At 64.5% G+C, this 17,699-nt stretch overlaps 2 protein-coding genes across 2 annotated transcripts; one reads left to right on the forward strand and one right to left on the reverse strand.

Annotated features, from left to right (window-relative positions):
* Positions 1 to 61: 61 nt before the first annotated feature.
* On the reverse strand, positions 62 to 12,465 carry STKLD1 (serine/threonine kinase like domain containing 1). Its single transcript, XM_056132675.1, has 20 exons — positions 12,314 to 12,465; positions 11,730 to 11,842; positions 10,342 to 10,394; positions 9,735 to 9,821; positions 7,882 to 7,926; positions 7,017 to 7,091; positions 6,522 to 6,623; positions 5,128 to 5,198; positions 4,764 to 4,879; positions 3,872 to 3,990; positions 3,538 to 3,701; positions 2,955 to 3,082; positions 2,485 to 2,568; positions 2,018 to 2,134; positions 1,801 to 1,938; positions 1,093 to 1,221; positions 899 to 1,021; positions 499 to 627; positions 339 to 418; positions 62 to 208 (listed from the first exon to the last, which is right to left on the reverse strand). The coding sequence occupies exons 1-20, from the start codon at positions 12,463 to 12,465 to the stop codon at positions 62 to 64; spliced, it is 2,172 nt and encodes a 723-aa protein (XP_055988650.1).
* SURF4 (surfeit 4) lies at positions 12,276 to 17,505 on the forward strand. Its single transcript, XM_056132810.1, has 6 exons — positions 12,276 to 12,511; positions 15,454 to 15,640; positions 15,730 to 15,806; positions 16,058 to 16,101; positions 16,205 to 16,391; positions 16,582 to 17,505. The coding sequence occupies exons 1-6, from the start codon at positions 12,464 to 12,466 to the stop codon at positions 16,846 to 16,848; spliced, it is 810 nt and encodes a 269-aa protein (XP_055988785.1). The 5' UTR covers positions 12,276 to 12,463; the 3' UTR covers positions 16,849 to 17,505.
* Positions 17,506 to 17,699: the final 194 nt, after the last annotated feature.

Genomic DNA, 17,699 nt, shown 5'->3' on the forward strand with positions numbered 1-17,699 from the left:
GGCGGGTCTGCGGGCGGCAGGAACACAGCACAGACCCGGGCTGATGGGACATAAACGTGCTTTACTCTGCCGCTTGGGTGCTGCTACGCTGGCTCGGGGGCCCAGGGGCGTCGCCATCCTGTGGGGAGAGCCCGCAGGGGTGCTCGGGGTGGGGGGCCTGGGTCTCAGCCAGCCTCTGGAGCACTTCCTCTGCCATGGCCACCAGCTCCTGGAGGAGAGCAGCCGTTGAGGGCACACTGGGGGCCCTGCTGGTGACCCGGCTTCAGGAGGGGTGATGGGAAGTCACTCGCTTTGTACGCCAGGGGTCCCGGGCATGGGCTCAGGGTCTGGACGCTCACCAGGCTGGAGGTGAAGCGCTCCTTAACCTCCTGCACCAGGGGCGTCAGGCCACTGCTCGCCAGCTCCGGGGCGACCTCCTCTGGGGGAGGGGAGAGGCTGCAGCTCCTTCCAGTGGGCAGGGGCCCGCCCCCAGGGCCAACCCCAGCCCGCTGTGCTCACTGTGGGTCGCGAGGTGCGACAGCAGCAGGCACAGTGTCTCCACCACGGCCGGGTCCTCCATGCTGTGCGCGTAGGTCTCTCGGAGGAGGCTCAGGCCCCCATCGTGCAGCAGCCTTAGGGCCGTCAGTTCTGGGGGTTGTGGCGACCAGGCAATGCCAGTCCCTTGCAGGCGGCACCACAGGGCCACCCTACTCACCCCTTTCTCGCAGGCGGAACCGCCTTGCGCCCCTCCCCCACCGGTGCCCTTGGCCTGCAGGCAGACCCCCTTCCTGAGCCGCGGGGGCCTTGGGTTCCGGCCACCCCACCAGGGTCATGTGCGTCATCCCTGCTGCCTGGGCCCCACTTCCTTCTGTGATTAGGGGGCTGAGCCCCTGTCCCCGCCGCCGGGGGTCCTTCTCACCCGACTCTTTGGCCAGGCAGGCCAGCCCACGGTAGGCGTTAGTGACCAGCAGCGCCCGGTCCTGGCCCAGCCGGATGCAGTGCAGGAACAGGCTCGTCAGCTGCTCTGGCTCCTTGATGCAGCCTGTGGGGCCACGGAAGCCTGAACCATGGGGAGCCAGGGTCCCCTGGGCAGCCAGGTCCCCCAGGACTCACCCTGCATGGCCAGCAGCCAGAGGAGGGCACAGCTGCTCTCCGCTATGTCCAGGTCCTCCGGGAAGGCAGTCTGCGCCTTGGTCACGAGGCCCACAGCCCGCTCCAGGGAACCTCTGCCCTTTGGGACCACTGCCACAGGACAGGGTGTGGCCTGTCACGGACTCAGTCCCCGGACCCTGAAGCCATGCTGGGGGATGCCTGGAAGGTGAGGGCACTCTGTCCTCTGGGCTAGTTCTGCAGTAGCTGTGCTGGGGTCACACTGACTGGACCCTGGGCTGGCCGTGCTCCCAGGCCCTGTCCATACCCCGCCAGGGGGCCCTGGGGTGGTGTGGGGAGCAAAGGTGTTGGCCTGTTGCCTCACCGCTGGTTAAGAGGACCCTGAGTAGGTTCAGGGTGCCAAGGCAGAGCTCCCTGTTCGCAGAGAAGAGGGCCAGGTGTTCTAGGATGTGGTCCAACAGTCCAGCTTCCTGCAGCTTGTTGGCCAACCACACTGTGGGTAGCTAGAGCTTAATACACAGAGGCCCCTCCTCCAGGAAGACTTCCCTGACGGCCACCTCCCACCTCCCGTAATCTCAGGCATCGTACTCAGGCTGCCAGGGAGCACCCAGGGGCCCTGTGGAAGAAACAAGGGGCAGAGGCGTCGGGACCCCAGACATCAGGGCTGTGACGCCCAGGGGTTGGCCGCAGCAGGCTGAGGATGCCGCCCACCATCGCTGGCCATGATGGTGAGGACGTCGTAGAGCTGCTTCAGGAGCGGCATCTCGTGGTGGTGCTGCATGAGGCTCATTAGCACAGAGACCAGGAAGCCGCTGCCGGGCACGGGCGCTGCTGGGTCCTGCACCAGCCCTGCGGCACACAGCACGTGGGCCCCCGTGTAGGCCGCCTGCGCAGCATGGGCGGGCCACCCCAGCCCCCCAGGACCCACCGTGGCCCAGCAGGTGCAGCAGCAGGGAGCAGCCACACAGCTGGATGTCCGGGACGTGCTCGTGCTCCTTCAGGACTCTGGCCACCATGTCCACCACCACTGTGGGCCACAGGACACCTGGCGGGGGGGCGCAGAGGCTGCTGGGGACAGACTGGCCTGCAGAGTGGGGCCCGTCCAGCTGTGGCCCTGCCTTGCCCCTCACGGGGACAAAGTGCTGGCACTTGGGGGTAGGGACAGGACGGTGGCGACCCGTGTTCGTTCTCCCGACCTGTGTTCGTTCTCCGGCACCCCCGATGGCTCCCCAAAGCCCCCCGAGTGATCCCTGAGGGCAGAGCCACAAGTCCTGAGCACCCCCGCGCAAGCATACTGGTGCTCAGCCCAGGGCAGGGGCGGGGGTTCAGGCAGAAATGTGTGCCTGGAAGAGGGTGTCAGGTGTCAGGGCCGAGGACAGGGGCCATGGGTCCTACCCAGTGCATCTTCTGGCAGTGCCAGCAGCGTCTTCAGGGCCCTGAGCTGGATATCCGGCTGGCCTGGGAAGTTCTGCATGAGTTCTGCAGAAATGCCCATGGCAGGCTCTGGGTCCACCCTGGCACTGGCTCATCCAGTTCTGTCCAGCACCATTCCTCACCCCCCTCCCCCAGGCAAGGACAGTGGCGTAAGGGTCACCCACACCGTCCGCTCAGCTGGTGGCCTGCAGAGCCCATGGCTGGGGACTCTGCCATGGGGGTCCCTGCCCTGGTCTTCCCTCCAGGGCACACCATGGAGCCGGAGAGTGGGTGACGCTGGCCTAACCTCCAGACCCTGCTGTCGGCTGATCCCAGGGTCCCTGGGCATGTGGCAGGTCAAAGCCCGTGCTGTCCCCTCACCCCACCCCTGGTCTTCAGTGCAGGAAAGGGGCAGGACCTGGCCGCTTGGCCCCAGGAAGCTGAGCCCGCACCCAGGATACTGGCCATGTTGCCCAGCAAGAGCGTGTCCATGGTGGAGCTGGGCAGCGGCTGGCGGGATGTCGACGTGATGGTGGACGAGTGAAAGTGTCCGCTCACAAAGGCGACATGGATCACCTCCCTGGGGAGGCACAGTGAGGTGGGAGACCGTCGCACCATTTGCTTCTGGGCAGCAGGGTCGGTGCCCAGGGCTGCGTGCATGGTGGGCGCGCGCTCTGGGTGCCAGCCTCTCCCAGGGCTGAGCACAGGCGTGTTGTGGGGAGGGCCTGGGCTGGAGCCGGCACGCAGAATGTGGCCCCCAGTGGAATGATGTTCAGTGGGCTAGAATCATGTCGCTTGCTGCATCTTGGAGCATGATGGAGAAGGCAGTCCGGGGCCTGGCACGCGGCCTGCAGCACGTGTGGGGACCTTGGGACACCCCCCAACCCCTCGTGGCCTGGACAGGGCAGCCGGGGTGCCCAGGGAGAGGGGGCCGGGGTGGGTGGGGGAGGTGACAGGGTGGCTGGAGCGCGGATGGGTGGGGGTTGTCGATGGGATTGATGGGGGGACGGGGACGGGGGGGTGCGGGTGGCCTACCGTATGTCTATGCGATCCGCAGGGTTGATCTCCAGCATCAGGGGCAGGAGGGTGCAGAAGGTCCGGGCATCAGGGATGGCCCTCTCCTGTATGGCCATCAGGGCACCTTCCAGGCTTTCTGGAAGGTTCCGGATGGCTTTCCGCAGCTGGAGCGCTTCTTCCTTCTGAGAGAGGAAGGTTTGTCCCCTTGCTTTTCCACTCCGGGGAGCAGAGCAGACAGGGCTGGCCTGAGGTGCGCCGGGCCCCCGCCCACTCCCTCTCTGTCCAGCAGGGGACTGAGAAGCTGACTGGCCCTGCCCAGCCCTCTGTCCCTGCAGGGCCAAGGGCAGCTCACCCCGAGGAAGGAGCAGCTGACCAGGTCCAGGATGATGCAGCCCAGCGACCAGATGTCGGATTTGTGGGTGAAGGAGAAGTTGAGCGCTTCCGGGGCCATCCAGGAGCGATTCAGGGGGTCTGTGGGGGCGCAGGATGCTGCAACGGCAGGAGGCCCGCGCTGGAGGGCCCCTGCATACCCCGAGCCCCAGAGGAGGTGTGAGCAGGACCGCCAGGGAGGGAACAGGGCTGGGTGCAGGAACCCCACCCCCGCCCCACCCTCCGTGCTCCACCCTCATCCTCACCCACCTGTCACCCGCATCCAGCCCCCCGCTGGCCCCCAGAGCAGAGCCCCCATCCCTGCTTCCGGGGCGTGCCCCTCTGGTCTGCTCTGCGCAAAGGGGCCATGTCACCAAACCCGCCCTGTGGTACCCAGGGGCCCGGCTCCAGCACTTTTCTTTCTTTGTCTCTCTCTTTTTTTTTTTTCTTTCAGTTTTGGGCCACCCCTGGCAGTGCTCAGGGCTTCCTCCTGACTCTGCACTCACGGATCACTCCTGGTGGTGCTCGGGGACCCTATGGGATGCTGGGGATTGAATCCAGGTCAGCCGGTGCTCTACCTGCCGTGCCATCTCTCCAGCCCAAGGGGGTCATGTTGTCTGGGTGGGTCCGCACCAATTCTCAGTTTTGGGCCTTTCATGGGAGGGGTCACTCCCACTGGCCAGTCTCCAGTGGCTGAACTCTGCACAGCTCCTGGACAGGTCAGTTAACCTTTGCTCCCTGGAGCAGCCCCTGGGGTACATCTGTCAACCAGGGGTCTGTCTCTGCAGCCCACGGCAGGGGTATCTGGAGGGCCCGAGGAGGAGGCTCTGTGCTGCCTTGTGGAGCCCCCCACACCCCAGCCGCAGCCCCCACACCTTCGTCAGCACGCAGGGTCCACTTGGCCTTGTCGGTCATCAGGGCCTGGGAGCTGAGGTCCTGCAGTCTGCAGCGGTGGCTGCTCACAAGGGCGATGTTGGACGGCTTGAGGTTCCTGAAACCCAGAGGGTCTCCTTCCTCCGCGGGGGTCTGCGGGCCACGGCCCTGCTCCCTACACAGCCCACAGCGCTCCCGAATCGCTCGTGCCTAAAGCTGCGTCCCGGCCTGAGCATCAGCGGTGCCTCACCGCCAAACGGTCTCCCACACACGTGGCCGGCTCCCGAGGCCCAGCCGGCTCTGACGTCCTCCTGGACGTGTGCAAGGGCTGACCGTGAGCTGCCCAGCCCAGCCCGCCCCGGGCACCTGTGGATGATGCCTGCTTGGTGCAGGTACTCCAGCCCGTTCAGCACCTGGCCCAGCATTTCCTGCAGCCACTGTGGGGAGCAGACAGGCCATGAGAGTGCGGGGCCCTCGTCCTCAGCACCCCCGTTCCCCCTGCCCCCGAGCCAATGGGAGGGAGGCCAGGGGTGCCCCGTCAAGGAGGGCGCTCCTAAGAGAACAACGAGCTTCCCAGGTACCCCCCCCCACTGAGACCCCAGGACCCCGAGGGCACTAGGGACACTGAAGTCTTCAGTGGCCCCCTCTGTCAGAACAGCAGCAGAACATTCTGGAAGCCTCCAGAGCCAGTAACAAGGTGCACCAACTGGCACATCACAGCTCAGTAAACCCCCGGATGGTAATTTAGTAGCACTCTGGTGAAATCTGTAGTAGCAAAATGAACCAAAGTATCTGTATCCCTGGTTGCTACAGAGGATGGGTGGGTGGTGGGGGTATGGGACTGGCACTAGAGCACTGGGTGTCTAACACAATTGTACTGTGAGCACTTTGTAAACCACGGAGTTTAAGTCAAATTTCAAACATTCAAGAGAGAAAGGTGGGGCTGGAGGGGAAGTGCCCAGGGGTGGGCGCTGGCCCAGACCATCCCCGGCATCCCACACACCCAAGTGCAGAGCCAGGAGCTACCCCTGAGCATCGCCAGATGCCCTCCACCCCAGAAAAATTAAAATAACTTAAAAGAAATCCCAGCCAGGGTCCACACAGTGCCCTCTAGATGCCAGACAGCCTGGCACAGAGCCACTCCAGGCCCAGGTGGGTGCCAGGACCCCCTGGGAAGGAGGCTCATCTGAGGGGTCGGCTGAAGGCATGTCTGGCACCAGCCCAACCCCATCCCACAAGTCACACCTGCTCCCCTGGGCACAGGCCTGCACAGAACCACCGAGGAAAGAGGCCCCAAAAGAGGCGAAGACATAGAGAACAGGGTCAGGGAGGTCCCAGGACCCCTGTATCTGCAGGACGTCCACTACTCAGAACGTTCAGCACCCCACACTCAGGAAATCATCAGCATGCTGGGGCCATGGCCGCCCTGCCCCCAGAGCTGCCGTCCAGGACTGCACAGCTGTGGTCACTAGTTTCAGGACGGGAGTGACCCCAGAACATGCCACCTGCCTTGGGACAGGCTGACCTCTGACCCCAACACACACCAGGTGGTGGCACTGCTCCCCACACGCCCATGTCTGCACCAGACCCAGCGGGTGCCCTCTGAGACGGGACCCTTGCGAACAGAGGGTCTGAGGCGCAGGCCAGTGACCAGGGTCCCCATGCAGGGTGAACTGTGGCAGAGTCGGGAGCGAGCCCCAGGCAAGTGCTCAGCCTGTCCCCCCAACCTGCACCCGCTCCAGGCACCGCCGCCCGCTGACCTTAGCCTCGAGGATGGTCCTGCTGTCCCGCTGCCTGTCAATGACCGTCTGGAAGGTCTCAGCGCTCCAGTGAGTCACCAGGCAGAGAAAGAGAGCCGAGATCTGGGGGGACATGCCTGGGTCCGGCCACTGCCTCTCCTCTCCCCGTCCCTCCTGCCCCCTCCCCGTGACACCCTTTCCTCCCCCGCCCCCCTTCAGGGGCTCATTATTGTGGGGAGGGGCCAGCACCCCTCACGGTCCAAGGCCTCCTGGAGCACATTCGGAGGCTGGGACATCCAGACGCCTGCGGGAAGGTCCTGCCCAGTTTTCCTTGGGTCCCAGCGAAGGAGAAGGAGAAGAATGTGAGGGGACCCCCATCCCATCCTGTGGACCTTGCAGGTAGGGAAGCCTGCTGGCAGGCACAGTGCTTTTCCCAGGGAGGGCTGGGAGTCTAGGGGGCGCAGGTGAGAGTCCAGCCCCCCCCCCCGCCAGCAGGTGTGGTGCGGCCTAACGCACCTTGCTGTCCCAGACGATGAAGAGTTCCCGGTACGGGGACACGTGTGCATGATGGAGCTTCAGCAGGGGCATCAGCTGCGGGTGGGCGACCCCTCAGCACTGCGCAGCCCCCGACCTCTCTGAGCCCCCAAGTCCCTCCAGAAGTGGTGCCACATGGCGTGGGTCTGAGCTGCACTGGAGACCGGTGTATAGGGGTGGGTGCCGCCAACAGCGGGGGCATGGAGATCCCAGGCCGGGCTGGGGTGGCACCCATGTCCCATGGGGGTCAGCCCTGTTTGCTACCTGAGCTGGAATCAGGGGCGGGGGCATTGCATGAAGGGTCAGATGAATGTGAGGCCAGGTACGCGGACTGGGCCCTCATGTCCTCCCCGTCAGACCCCTCCTCCTTCCCCTCGCTGCTGAGCGCCGAAGCGGCTGGCAGAGCTCGGGGCTCGTGATTCTGGTGGGAAGCAGATGACCGTGGGTCGGGCCTCTGCACACGCAGCGGTACTGGGGCAAAGCAGAGTCCCCACGGCTGGGGGTGGGCAGTTCCCTAGGGTCCAGTGATGTAGATATGGCAGTCAAAGAGAAAAGTCATGACCAAGGCCGGACTCCGTGTCTCACATGTGGGAGCCCGGGTTCGAGCCCTGACACCACATGGTCCTCCAAGTGACTGAGCCAGGAGTAGTCCCTGAGCAGAGCCGGGCATGGCCCTGAGCCAGCGCTAAGATCATCCAAGTACTCAGCCCAGGGCCCGAGCCCACCTTAGGCGTTCGCTTTTCTGGGAACTACGTCTCCAGCCCAAGTTTAGAGCCACCTTCGGGACTTCCTCCAGGTTCAACCAGTCCCGCAGCCCCACCCACCCTTAAGAGGGCCAGAGACTCACCTCCTCCAGGGCCTGGCTGGCGTGGTGCTCATCCATGCACTGCACCTGCAGGCAGAGCAGCCGTTCAGTAGCCGTGCCCGCCCAGCGACACCACTCCCCCTCCCACGTCACCACCTGAAGAGCATGAGTTGGGTTTGGGGGGTTTAGGCCATGCCTGGCCATGCTCGGGGGCTGTCGTGGCTCTGTGCTGATGTGCAGCTGGTGGGGTGCAGGCATCGCGCTGTGCCAGGGCTCAGCCTTCACCTCTGTGCCATCTCCAGCCTCCCATGCCTATCAACAACCGTTGCCACATCCCACAGTATCATCTCAGTGTTTTGTTTTGTTCTGGGCCATCTCCAAGTTTGCTCAGAGCTGACTCCTAGCTCTGTGCTCAAGGATCACTCCTGGAAGGGCTCAGGGGAGCAGGGATCAAACTCAGGTTGGCCACTGGCAAAGCAAATGCCCTCCGAACTGTACCATCTCTGGCCTCACCATCTTACTAATATTACCACCACTGCCATGTTAATTCACCATTTCAACCACCAACAGCATTACCATTGAGACCATAACCACCGTCCCCAGCATCACTGTGCTGTGACATAACCATTCTCACCATATTTTCCACCAGTATCACCAGGGTCACGGTCACTGTCACCTTCTTCCCGCTCACATCACTGTCACTGCTGCTAGCCTCAGCACCCTCATGATCATGAGCCCCACCTCCTTTTCCCACACCACCAGAACTGCCGTCCTAAATCATCATCCCTTGGGGTGGGGTGGGGGGGCTCGCACACTCACTCCCCAGCCCTGGCACCAGAAGGGGCCTGCAGATGTTCCCTAGGCAGGTAACGCCGATGCTTCTGTGCTAAGGAGAAGCTGGAAACAGGAAATCAACCCCAGGGAACAGAGACCCGTTTTCCGACCTTGAACACAGGGGGGAAACTCTGCTCAGCTTTGTTCTGCCTGGTAGTCTCAGCCCGCTACTGTGTTCCTGACCTGATTTGGAAAAACTGTCCCTGTCACTAAATGTCCGGTGGTGGTGGGTGTGCGGAGGGGACCGTGGCACAGCTGCGAAGGTGCCGGCCTTGCAGATGGCTGGCGCAGGTTCGATTCCCAGTACCACATATGAAGCCTGTCTGCTTGCCTGCCTGCCTTCCTCCTTCCTCCCTCCTTCCTCCTCCCTTCTTCTTCCTCCTACCCCCCACCTCCCTCCCTGCTTCCCTCCTTCCTTCCTGTGCCATTGTTGGGTCACACCTGGCAGTGCTCAGGGCTTCCTCCTGGCTCTGTGCACAGGGATCACTCCTGGTGGGCATCCTCCCCGCTGTCCCACTGCTTCCCTGGAGTATGTGGGAGGCCCTGATCCCATCCTGAGCACTCATGATTCCCCAGCATTTGGGTTCACCCCATTAGAGCTCGGATTGCAAGTGCCAATTTGCTCCCCCAACCCCCAGTGAGAGAGGCGAGGATGCTGGTTCTGACCACCAGGGGGCGCTGCCCACACGGAAGCCTCTTGCGGCTGCCAGCCGGCTGCACCCCAGGGTTGCCCGGGAAGCGCTTTCCCAGGACTCTCCGTCCCACCCAGCGGAGAGGGGTCTGCGCTGCCCCCACCCAGTTCCAGCAGGGAGCTGTCCCTGCCCATAGCCTCCCTCCTGCTGGTGCCTGGAATCCGCGTTCTGGGGAAGGTACAAGAGAGTGAATCAGGGTTGGGCATCACTCTGCTGAGTGGGGCGGTGGTCCCTGTGAGCTGTCCTCGGCTGGGGCACTGCCCTCTTAGTCAGCCAGGGCTGAGATGCAGGAGCGGCCCTGCCCTGCAGGGGGACCCCAGGACTGCAGGGGTGCACGTGGTTTGGGGAGCCGTCACCCACCGCCACTACCTGCTTGATTAGGAACTTCTCCCGGGTTCCTCGCTCCTGCACCACCAGGTTCACCCCCAAGGCCCCCGGAGGCAGCTGCTGCAGAACCTGCTGGGACAAGGCGGCTTTGTCTCCACGAACGATTTAGGGGTTTAGGGGCTGTACGCTGTGGGCCTTTCCTCCTCACCGGGTCCCCCACTGTCCCCTCGGGGCCCCCTGCCCCTTCGCCAAGGACACCTGGGAGCTGAGCAGAGGGTCTACGTTTTCCTTCTACCCCCCGTAATCCAGCTCTAGGCAGGGCACCTAAACAAGGACATTGCAGGTCAGAGCAGGTGTGGTCATAACAGTAGCCCTGGGTGCGCCTGGCACCCAGGCCACTGTGGCACTCCACATTCATAAAGAGCCTCAGGTGTCACCTGGGTTACAGTGCTCCTGAGTGGGGTTGCTTGGAGTGGATGGACGCTGGGGGTGTGCTTTGAATCCCACCTGAGGGACAGCCACCAGGCTCTGCCCCGGGGAGACCAGGGCGGTGGAGCGGGCAGGGGTGAGCAGAGGCGGGAGGAGGGGGTGGGAGCGAGCTGGGAGCCTCAAAAAGATTGAGGGTTTCTGTGTTTGAATCTGGCCACACCTGGTAGTGCTCAGGACTAATTCCAGACTCTGCACGCAGGAACTTGTCCTGCACTGGGGGGCAGATGAGGTGTGGGAGGGGGGGAGCCCGCTCAGCTACCCGTAAGGCGAGCACCCTACCCACGATGGCTTTGGCCTGGAAAGATTCAGGATTCTGAAATCTAGCCCTTGTGGGGGCCTGAACGCTGCTCAGCATGTGTCTGGGACAAAATCCTGAGCCCCTAAACTGCCAACAGCACTTATGGCCCTCATACTTCCCGATGGTTCCAGTAAAAAGGAAAATCCATCAGGTGCAGCGCATTTTATTAAATTTTGGGGTTTGAGACCAAACCCAGCAATGCTTAGGGGTACCTCCTGGCTGTGCATTCAGAAATTACTCCTGGCAGTGCTCAGGGGACCATATGGGCTACCCGAGATTGAACTCGGGTCGGTCGTTTGCATGCCAGGCAAGTGCCCTGCCTGTCCCTAAAGTGTGTACTACCCCCCCCAGAAAATGCTAAGTGTTTTGGGGCCATGTTGCACATGGCTAAGCCAGGCTTGATCCCTGGCATCCCAGACTGTCCCCCTGAGCACTAACAGGAGTGATTCCTGCACACAGAGCACCAAGTGTGGCCCCAAAACAAAAAAAAAACAAGAAAAACTAAAACTGCTTTCTTGTGATTTTTGGGTCACATTTGTCTCTGCTTAAGAGTTGCTCCTGGTGGTGCTGGGGGACCCCTAGGGTGCTGGGGTAGGAACCCCAAGACAGGCAAAGCCTGCACCTCAGCTCTCTGGCCCTCAGATGCTGTCCCATCCCCGTTGGTATTGTGTGCTTCCTTTGGTTCAGGGCAGTTTTCAGGTTCTCAACTTTCCACAGCCTGCTAAGGGCTTGCTAAGGCCCTGGCGTCTGGCTCTAGAAGGCTCTACCTGCCGGGGCCGACATTTAATTTACTATCGTAGTAAGGGGAAACTGAGGCCAGGGCGGCAAGCCAAGGTCACCCAGGAAATCACCACCTATGCTGGAGACAGGACCCTGGCTCTGTCCTCCACTGTCGGCCAGGGCCAGCTGACCGTTAACCCCCAAGTGGACTTGAGCCCGACGGCCCCTGAGTTTCCACGAGGATCCCTTCGGCACCTGGTAGTTTTCCATCCCGTACGCAGGGCAGTCTCCAGACTGGCAGCCCGCCTGGGCGCTGGGGGTGCAAGCACAGCTGGTGCTCACAGTCAGACCCTCGGCTGAGGGCGCTCAATCGAGTCCGCGTCGTGCGAGCACCCCATTCCCCACCCCGAACGATTCCATCGTGCGTGGTCCGCGGAGGAACCCAAGCGTCCGTCCCACGGCCAGCCACGAGGGCCGGGCTGCCTCCTTAAAGAGGCCTCCGAAACCGGCGCAAGGACCCCGCGACTAACTGTTGCCTGGCGCGGTCTCTAGTGAGACCAGAGGGGCCGAAGGCGCCGAGAGCGAGGCCAAGAGCGCGGGGGCGGGGCCCGGAAACGAGGTGAGCCAGAGTGCGGGGGCGGGGCTTGAGGGCGAGGGGCGGGTCAGGGTGTGGGCACGCGGCCTAGGAATCAGGCGGGCCAGAGCATGGGGGCGTGGCCTGGGAAGAGGCGGGCCAGGCCGTGGGGGCGGAGCCTGGGAAGAAGCGGACAGGTAGGAGCGTGGGGTGCCTCGGCGCGTGGGGGCGTGGCCTGGGAGGCGGGCCAAATCTTAGGGGCGGGGTCTGAGGGCAGGCGGGCGGGGCGGCGCTTGGGGGCGGAGCCTGAGCGCGGGAATCGGGCCTCCGACCGGGGGGCGGCGGGGTGCTGGGCCCGCGGCGAGAGGGCGAGAGCGTGGGGGCGGGAGCCGGGGGCGCCGGGCGGCGGGCCCGGAGCGCCGGGGGGCGGGGTCGAGCGCGGGGCGGGGCCGGGGCGCCGGGCGGCGGGCGGGCGGCGCGGCCCCTTTAAGGCGCGGCCGGGGCGGGCCGGCGGCGCGGCCCCTTTAAGGCTTGGCCTACGTGGCAGCCGCTGGAGCTGCGGACGCGGAGCGGGGCCGGCGGCCGGGCACTTCCTGTGGAGGCCGCAGCGGGCGCGGGCGCCGACGCCGACGGGCCGAGCGCCGAGCGAGCGAGCGAGTGAGCGAGCGAGCCGAGCCTCCCGCCGCCGCCATGGGCCAGAACGACCTGATGGGCACGGCCGAGGACTTCGCCGACCAGGTGCGGCCCGCCCGGGCCCGCGCCCCCCGCGGGCCGCGCCCCTCCCCCACGCGGCCCGCCGCCGAGGCTCGGAGTGGGTGCCGGGCGGGGGGCGGGGGGCGCGGGCAGGGCCGGGGACCCCGCGGCTCGCCCCCAGGCCGGGCCCTGCCCGCGGGCAGGCGGACCCCGCGGAGGGGATCGCGCCGGGGCCCCGTTATCCCCGCGCGCGCCCGGGCTGGCCCCGCGCCCCGGGCGGGCGGAGGGGGCGGGCGGCGAGGCCGGGGTCCTCCCGGGGGCGTGGGCGCCCGCGCGTGGTCCCCGCCCGCCGGGGGTTGCTCGGGGCGCCGGGCCCCACGGGCTGGTGTTCCAGAAGCAGTTTGGGGGAGTGGGGTCCGTTTGGAGCCGGTGTCCCCCGCCTCTCGCCGTCGGAATCTCCGCGTGCAGCCGCTGCCCCGCAGGACCCGGCGCGCTCGCGCTGATGGACTCGCAGTGACCCACTTTCTGGCTCCGCGTAGCGGCTCCCCGACGGGCAGTGGGCGCCCCTCGGTGCGGCCGGGCAGCCCGCCGGGCAGCCCGCGGTGTTGCAAGCGAGTTTCCCAACCTCCTCCTGCCCCGCCCGTCCCGTGAGGGGGACGGGGTCACTGGGAAGGTGGGCGGGCTTGCCGAGGCCCCTGACCGGCCTGGGGTACCGTCCCGGGACCCCACCTCGGTGTGGCACTGAGGTCCCTTAGCTTCTAGGCACAACCCCTCCAGGGTGGGGAGCGAGGCCGAGGGGGCAGCAGATGCCCTCCCTCTTTGTGGGGGATGCTTGGATACTCAGGCGGGCCTGGCGTGGAGGGAGAGGCAGTGGCAGGTGCAGGTGCAGAGCGAGGCTTCCTGTGGACAGCATCTGGTCGAGCTGGGGTGCCCTTCGGTTTGTCCCACCTCCTCCCAGAATCCTAGGAGCGCCCCAGTAAGGACCGTGCTGGAGGCAAGGCTTGGAAAGTAATCCACTTCAAAAGTGGCTGGGAGTGGACCACAGAATCTCAGGAGGCAAAAACAAAAGCAAAATCGCTGGGGCAGGCCGTGAGGGCACGTCGGAGCTGCCCGCCGGGTGCTCCCCAGGTGCTCCTGGGTGCTGACGGTGATATTCAACCTTTGCCCTTGCGGGGCGCTGGGCCACTGACCGCTGGAGCCTGAGCCACTGGCCCTGTCTTCTCTCTCTCCCACAGCAGAGGGGTCTGGGGGGGTCCGCGTGGGCCTCTAGACACAGAGGCAGAGAGCAAGCTGGGTAGTGTCCACCCAGGACACGGACACCTCGCTTTGGGCAGTGGGGACAGTGGTGTCCTCCTGGGTGTCAAGGGTGGAGAAAGTGCTGAGTGTGCTGTGGGACGTCCTGGGAGCCAGCTGAGAGCAGGTGGACACCCGCGGGGGGGGGGGGGGGGCGAGTCAGCCTTCATGGCCTCTCACCATGGTGACAGGCCATGAGGTCTTGCTGTCCAGCGTGGTCTCTGGGGTTTTCATCAGCCTTCGCCAGGCGGGGGACCTGGCACCCCCAGGAGCTGCCTGGGCTTCTGGTCAGATGGTAGTGTATGAGGTGGAACCTGTAGGACATTGGGCTGGGCACAGCAGGGCTGTGTCCCCTCTCCATGTGGCCTGTGGCTCCTCTCCTGATAGAGCGTGCCCCACTCTGTGGCCTTGTGGTCCCCTGGGCCATCTGGGCTGTGAGTCGCTGTTTTCCTCCTACCCACCCTGGTAGCAATTCTGCCCCCCCCCCCCCCCCCGCACTGTGATGAGGGGTGGTGGCCCCTGGCCGGGGGCACCTTCTGTCTCCTCCCTCAGGCATGAAGGTCTCAGCAGAGGGGTCGGAGCCTGTGCTGGCTCGTCTCAGGCGGGCAGGGGCGCAGGGATGGATGCGGTCTGTGGGGAGGGCTGACTCTCTGCTTCCCCTTAATCCCCTGGCCCAGACACTCAATTACAAGGCTGACTCCAGGAGCAGTGTCTCACCTGCTCCCTGGGGCGGGCTGGCAGGGGTGAACCTCTGTGCCTGCACTGCTTTGCTGTCCCCCTTCCAGCCCTCCTGGTCATTCTGCGGGCCTGGCTGTCCCCGTGTCCACCCCAGGCTGGTCAAGACAGAGGTGTGGGGCTGTGCCTGGCCTTCCTCACACAGCTGGACCAGAAGTGGGATGGGGGGCTTGGGGTGGTGGTGTACACAGTCTGTGGACCCCCAAACCCACATAGGAGCACTCGGGCCTTTCTTCGGCCCGGGCCCTTTCAAGTTGGGAAAAGACCCCTCGCCCTCGCCCGGAGGGCTGTAGGTAGCCCCCCAAGGTGCTGGCTTCTGCGGGACCCCCTAGCCCTTGTGTGGGTGTGGCATCCCCCTGCCTGCAGCTGGTTGTGGGGGTTGCTGCCACCCTTCCTCTTTGGGGCCCCTGAGGAGTGCAGACCCTGCCTGGGGTGCAGTCTAGGTTTTCAGATGCCCCCCAGGGAGTCCCACTCTGGCTGCCTGTTTTGTCCAGGCCAGATTAGTCAGCCCTTGGAGGCTGTGACACGCACCAGGGGTCAGACTTTAGACTCCTGCCACATCGCAGAGGGTGGGTCCGATCTTGCCCCGAGCGAGGTCCTCCTTATCAGAGTCTAGGACTTCCCCTCCCTGTCTGCCTGTCTGCCTGCCTGTGACATTTGTACTCCCGTTTGTGTGAATTCAGGGGTGGCCCGGGACCCTTGTTGTCCTATTGCCAGGAGTCTGTGGAGCACTTGGGCCGCCTCTGGTGGTGTTCGTGTGGCTGCTCACTCTCAGTAGGAAATGCACCCCACTTCCTGGCTGCTGCGGGGCTCGCTACTGTGGCGGCTGTGGGTGCCACTAGGCCCAAGTGTGTCCCCCCCCCACCCCCCCGGCTTCGGTCTGTGTGTTTGGGAGCTGGTCTGGGGTGCGGCTGGTGGGGGGCATGGGCGCTCATGGACTCACGGGGCCCTGTGCGCAGTTCCTGCGGGTGACCAAACAGTACCTGCCACACGTGGCACGCCTATGCCTGATCAGCACCTTCCTGGAGGACGGCATCCGCATGTGGTTCCAGTGGAGCGAGCAGCGCGACTACATTGACACGACCTGGGGCTGTGGCTACTTGCTGGCCTCCTGCTTCGTCTTCCTCAACCTGCTGGGCCAGCTAAGTACGTGGACCAGCCCGTGACTCTGGGAAGTGGGTGGGACGGACTGGGGTCCCCGGGCCGCGAGTCACCGTATGTACCCCTTCCCGCAGCTGGCTGCGTCCTGGTGCTGAGCAGGAACTTCGTGCAGCACGCCTGCTTTGGGCTCTTCGGCATCATCGCACTGCAGGTGAGTGGTGCCACCTTGTGGCGAGCGGCGGGGAGGCTGGAGCTCTGGGAACCAGGCCCATCGGCCATGTCCCACGCTTCCTCCCTGACAGGACACAACACGGGGCAGGGGCCGGGATGGGTGTGCTGCAGCCGGAACTACCTCACCTTGCCTGTCAGGGCACCCCGCCCCCATCCCGGGGCCAGAGCTGCCCTGGGTGTCCTCACCTTGTGGTGACCTGAGACTCAGGCCCTGCCCCTCTGTCCCCACAGACAATCGCCTACAGCATCTTGTGGGACTTGAAGTTTCTGATGAGGTGCGTGCCCGCCGGGAGGGCCCCTTCCTGTCTTGGTTGGTGGGTGCCGCCCCTGCCCTGGGACGCCTGCGAGGACCCCCTCTGAGCCTGCCTGTCTCCGCAGGAACCTGGCCCTCGGCGGCGGGCTGCTGCTGCTGCTGGCTGAGTCGCGCTCAGAGGGCAAGAGCATGTTCGCGGGCGTGCCCACCATGCGGGAGAGCTCCCCCAAGCAGTACATGCAGCTGGGTGGCCGCGTGCTGCTGGTGCTCATGTTCATGACCCTCTTGCACTTCGACGCCGGCTTCTTCTCCGTGAGTGCCCCCGCCTGTACACATCCCGGGAACTCCAGTGCGGCTCCTCGTTCCTGCGCTCACTGGTTTTGGGGTGCTGGTGGCATGGCCATGGCTGCAGTCAGTGGCCCCAGGTTCAGACTTGACGGCCTGTACGTGGGCACTTGGCCCTTGTGTTCATCGGGGTCCCCTTCTCTTGTACCCTGTGCAGATCCTGCAGAACATTGTGGGGACGGCCCTGATGATCCTCGTGGCCATTGGCTTTAAGACCAAGCTGGCGGCCTTGACTCTGGTTGTCTGGCTGTTCGTCATCAACGTGTACTTCAATGCCTTCTGGACCATCCCTGTGTACAAGCCCATGCACGACTTCCTCAAGTACGACTTCTTCCAGACCATGTCGGTGATCGGGGGGCTGCTCCTGGTGGTGGCGCTGGGCCCCGGCGGCGTCTCCATGGACGAGAAGAAGAAAGAGTGGTAACAGCCCCCGGCTGAGACGGGCGGACTGTGCTGCAGTCTGGCGGCCAGCGTTTGTCCCCTCCCCCCTGGTAAAGGCACAGATGTTTGGAGAACTTTATTTGCAGACGCCTGACAATTGACAGTCCCATCTGCTGGGCCCCTGGCGGCCGACGGGGTGCACCTGCCTGTCTGGGCGGGCCCTGGCTCCCCAGGCTGTGATTCTAGATTTCTCTGGGGGGCTGGGGAGGACCTTGGCGCTGTCCTGTGAGCAGATACACGGTGCATCCCTTGAAGCAGCCTCGCTCCCTCTTCTTTTAAGTTTACGTTTTTAGCTCAAACTACTCAATGATTTGGGGTGGCCCCACCTGCAGCCCCGGCTCCCTGAACTGGAAGGGATGCGACTTCCGAGTCAGGGCAGCTGAAGCTGCCCCAGCCGGGACCTGTCTTGGGTTGGCGCCCAGTGTTTCACGGGGCGATCCTGGGGGCCGGCTGGCCAGCCCTGCAAGTGACAGGCCTTGGGGCGCAGAGCAGTTACCTCACACCTGGCCTTCCCAAGGCTGCCGCTCGCTCAGACCCCGTCTGTTTGTTATGCCGAGTGCAGCTCATTACTCTGTACGACTTGCGATGCCTTACCGACCGGGTCCGAACCCTGTATTTAAAGTTTTCTAACATTGCCTTACACTGCATCTCTCTTTTTGGGGGTGGGCATGTGGGGTTCTTGGGACCCTGGGCCTCCCCGGTTCACCCGCTCTTTATTCCGGTGTGCTCCTGTGGAGGGGAGCTCCTGGCCCCTCGTCTCATTCAAGTGGCCCCTCGGAAGGAGTTTGGGGCAGGGCTGAGCCCAGAACGGCGCAGTCCCCAGTGGGAGCAGAG

This window comes from Sorex fumeus, unplaced genomic scaffold (genome assembly GCF_029834395.1).
Source record: "Sorex fumeus unplaced genomic scaffold, SorFum_2.1 ptg000095l, whole genome shotgun sequence".
Classification (NCBI taxonomy): domain Eukaryota; kingdom Metazoa; phylum Chordata; class Mammalia; order Eulipotyphla; family Soricidae; genus Sorex; species Sorex fumeus.

Excerpts from the sequence above, each read along its gene's own strand:
- SURF4 (XM_056132810.1), top strand. The coding sequence starts at position 12,464 with ATGGGCCAGAACGACCTGATGGGCACGGCCGAGGACTTCGCCGACCAG. Across the intron at positions 15,807-16,057 it reads TCGGCATCATCGCACTGCAG|ACAATCGCCTACAGCATCTT; the intron begins GTGAGTGGTGCC and ends CTGTCCCCACAG. Across the intron at positions 16,392-16,581 it reads TCGACGCCGGCTTCTTCTCC|ATCCTGCAGAACATTGTGGG; the intron begins GTGAGTGCCCCC and ends TACCCTGTGCAG.
- STKLD1 (XM_056132675.1), bottom strand. The coding sequence starts at position 12,465 with ATGGCGGCGGCGGGAGGCTCGGCTCGCTCGCTCACTCGCTCGCTCGCT. Across the intron at positions 10,395-11,729 it reads AGAGACCGCGCCAGGCAACA|TGCAGGACAAGTTCCTGCGT; the intron begins GTTAGTCGCGGG and ends TCTGCCCCCCAG. Across the intron at positions 1,022-1,092 it reads CTGGCTGCTGGCCATGCAGG|GCTGCATCAAGGAGCCAGAG; the intron begins GTGAGTCCTGGG and ends GTGGCCCCACAG.